This window comes from Arachis ipaensis, chromosome B03, assembly GCF_000816755.2.
Source record: "Arachis ipaensis cultivar K30076 chromosome B03, Araip1.1, whole genome shotgun sequence".
Classification (NCBI taxonomy): Eukaryota; Viridiplantae; Streptophyta; class Magnoliopsida; order Fabales; family Fabaceae; genus Arachis; species Arachis ipaensis.
In genome coordinates, this window is record NC_029787.2 from 130921748 (window position 1) to 130924482 (window position 2735).

General features: G+C 37.4%; 1 protein-coding gene across 2 annotated transcripts in view; it reads left to right on the plus strand.

Moving 5' to 3' along the window:
- The window catches only part of LOC107631579, a 4295-nt gene extending 1985 nt beyond the window's left edge, over positions 1–2310 (plus strand). Inside the window, exon 3 of one of the 2 annotated variants that reach the window (XM_016335069.2) lies at positions 916–2310. In XM_016335069.2, coding sequence (XP_016190555.1) covers positions 948–2027 — 1080 coding nt within the window. In that variant the 5' untranslated portion in view covers positions 916–947 and the 3' untranslated portion in view covers positions 2028–2310. The remainder of the gene's footprint in view (positions 1–915) is intronic. The other variant, XM_016335068.2, reaches the window with a different exon arrangement.

A 2735-nucleotide genomic window follows, 5' to 3' on the forward strand; every position in this document is an offset into this window, starting at 1 on the left:
AATGATGTGTTAACTAAAAAATGTTGCTCCGGTGTACTATTTTCTTTTGCAGTATTCTTGGTATAAATCTTAGACCATGGATCAGTGAAGTCCAGCTCAATTTTTATATTAAGGAATTGGATCTGCAATGAAATTAATACTTTTTATATTATGGAATTGGATCTACAATTGAAGCTGACAGTTGTCTTCTGCAATGAACATATCTTGTACTCTCGTGCCACATTTGAATATAATTTATTCTTCTGTCCAAACCCTCCCCATATTTGTAGGATGTATCGATAAGTGATAAGTACATATTTGTAGAATGTGTCGATAAGTGATGTGTCTGGTTCATTCTTGTTTTGCTTTTATGGTGGAATCTTGATTTCTGTCTCTTAATCTGGGTTTTGTTGAGGATATATTTTACATAAGCTGCTATAAAAACCTGTAGTATCTCGCCACATTCAACAATTGTGGAACTTTTAATATTTGGTCGACATGTTGGAATGCTTGTGTAATCTAGATAATTTTCATTCTTTAATAATCCATAACACTCTAGTAACTGATTCCTTTCGCAGTTTGGGTGAATAACATAGTATGTTATGTTAGCGAACTTTTTTTTATATATTGGATTATGAGTGGTGAATTCTTCAAAGATGACCTAAACTATGTGTTATACGTTGTTGTGTGCTTTTACAAAACGTCAATAACGTTTTGTTTTTCATAATTAAAATAATATTTTTTTACAAAAGTCTTTTGATAATTAAAAAAATATATTTTTTTATTTTGTACTATCATAGCAGTGTAAAACACCAAAATTATTAAATATTCTCGTGTTCCACACTGAAATTATCCATATGTAAAAATTTTAGCTGTACGTTAGCCTATCTAATTTTTGTATCCCTAAAATAATTGATATCCTTTTAACTTTTGCAGTTCGAATTTCAGGTTCTGTTGTTATTTTGGAAATGGCAAAAGGAAGCAAGGGACGCCAAAGGATTGCTTCTCGTCAGTACAGACTTACTCCATACCCATTGGTCTCTTGCAAAAGGGATATTTGTGAGGAGATGTGCCAGAAGAAATGCTCAAAAGTCTTGGATAAGAAAGAGCTTGAAGATGTGACTTGTTCTGTGTGCATGGAGTATCCACATAATGCTGTTCTTCTCCTTTGTTCCTCTCATGACAAGGGTTGCCGTGCCTACATGTGTGGAACTAGCTTTCGTCATTCCAACTGCCTTGATCAATACAAGAAAGCTTACACAAAAGTTCTCTCATCAGAGAATGGACAGCAGCTGGGGCAAGGCTCCATTAATACTCCCGTTGTGATACAGGATTCTAACTCTCCTCTCGAAACAAGTGAAGTCACAGAACTTGCTTGCCCACTATGCAGGGGCCAGGTTAAAGGTTGGACTGTTGTGGAACCTGTGCGTGACTACTTTAATGGAAAGAAAAGAAACTGCATGCAGGATGACTGCTCGTTTCTTGGGACCTATAAAGAGTTGCGGAAGCATGTGCGGGCAGAACATCCCTTGGCACGACCACGTGCAGTGGATCCTGCTCATGAACGGAAATGGAGATGGCTTGAGTGGGAGCGTGAACGGGAAGATGTTATCAGCACAGTGACATCAACCATGCCTGGGGCAGTGGTTTTTGGAGATTATGTTATAGAAGGACGGCAGAATGGACTCGATTCAGATGAGGAGGAGGGTGGTTTTAATCCGGAAAGAAATGGAAGATTCCAAATGGGTATAGAGGCAATGAATTTCTTCCTCCTGTTGCATGCTGTTCGGCAAGGGAATGACCTTAACAACCTTAGTAGACGATTTAGGTCTGAGCTTTCCCCCAATCATGTAGCAGGTCAGGATAGGGCCATTGAGCTAGATTTATCGGATGAAGAGAATGATAATGGCACGTACAATGAAGACAACGATGATGGTGTATCTCTGGTTAGCCGGCTCCAACGCCATGGTGGTGGAAGAGTTCTATTGAGTCGCTCAGGTAGAAGGCGAAGACGGAGAGATGCACAAGCAAGGATTGGGGATAGTTGAAGATTGTCCTAGTAGCAGGGAGGTTGGAAAAGGAGAGTTTGGTAGGTATATATTTAGAGCAGAAATTTAGCAATTAGCACCATGGAAGTGGTGAGTTAATAACATTTGAAGGGTTTCTTTCCCTGAAACAAGAAAATCAGAAGATGGGCATTATTATTTTGCTTTTTCGTTGTAATTCCTTTCACATGTACATTCCTACCTTCCTCCTATCGCTTTTGCACATTCTCAATTTCACTTGTGTAATCATTCGATTTTATAAAATCTTTTGACGAGTTGATTGTCATGTGAAGGATCCTATACATGTTTGAACATGTGCTAACTCATCACTTGAACTACTATCTATAGAACATAGGAATTCTGAATCGTTCCCAGCAAGGAAATCAATTATTATGTCTGGTTTTATCAAAAACATGTCAGAAGAATACTAACTCTGCATGCGATGGCCGTGTCTTAGACAATAGACATGATTGACAAATCTCCGGAATTAGCGTTGGCTGCGTGCTATCGCCTCCTTTTTGCTTGGAGATCTATAGACTTATTTCAGCCATTTTAAAAACACATTTCTTTTTATAAAGCACAAGAGTTCGTAAATGTATTATAATTATTGAAAAATTTTTAAGTGTACCGATACACTCGTATTTCAGTAATTTTTAACTATTGATCTTAATTATAAAAAAATATAATATATAACACTAGTGTATCTCAGTA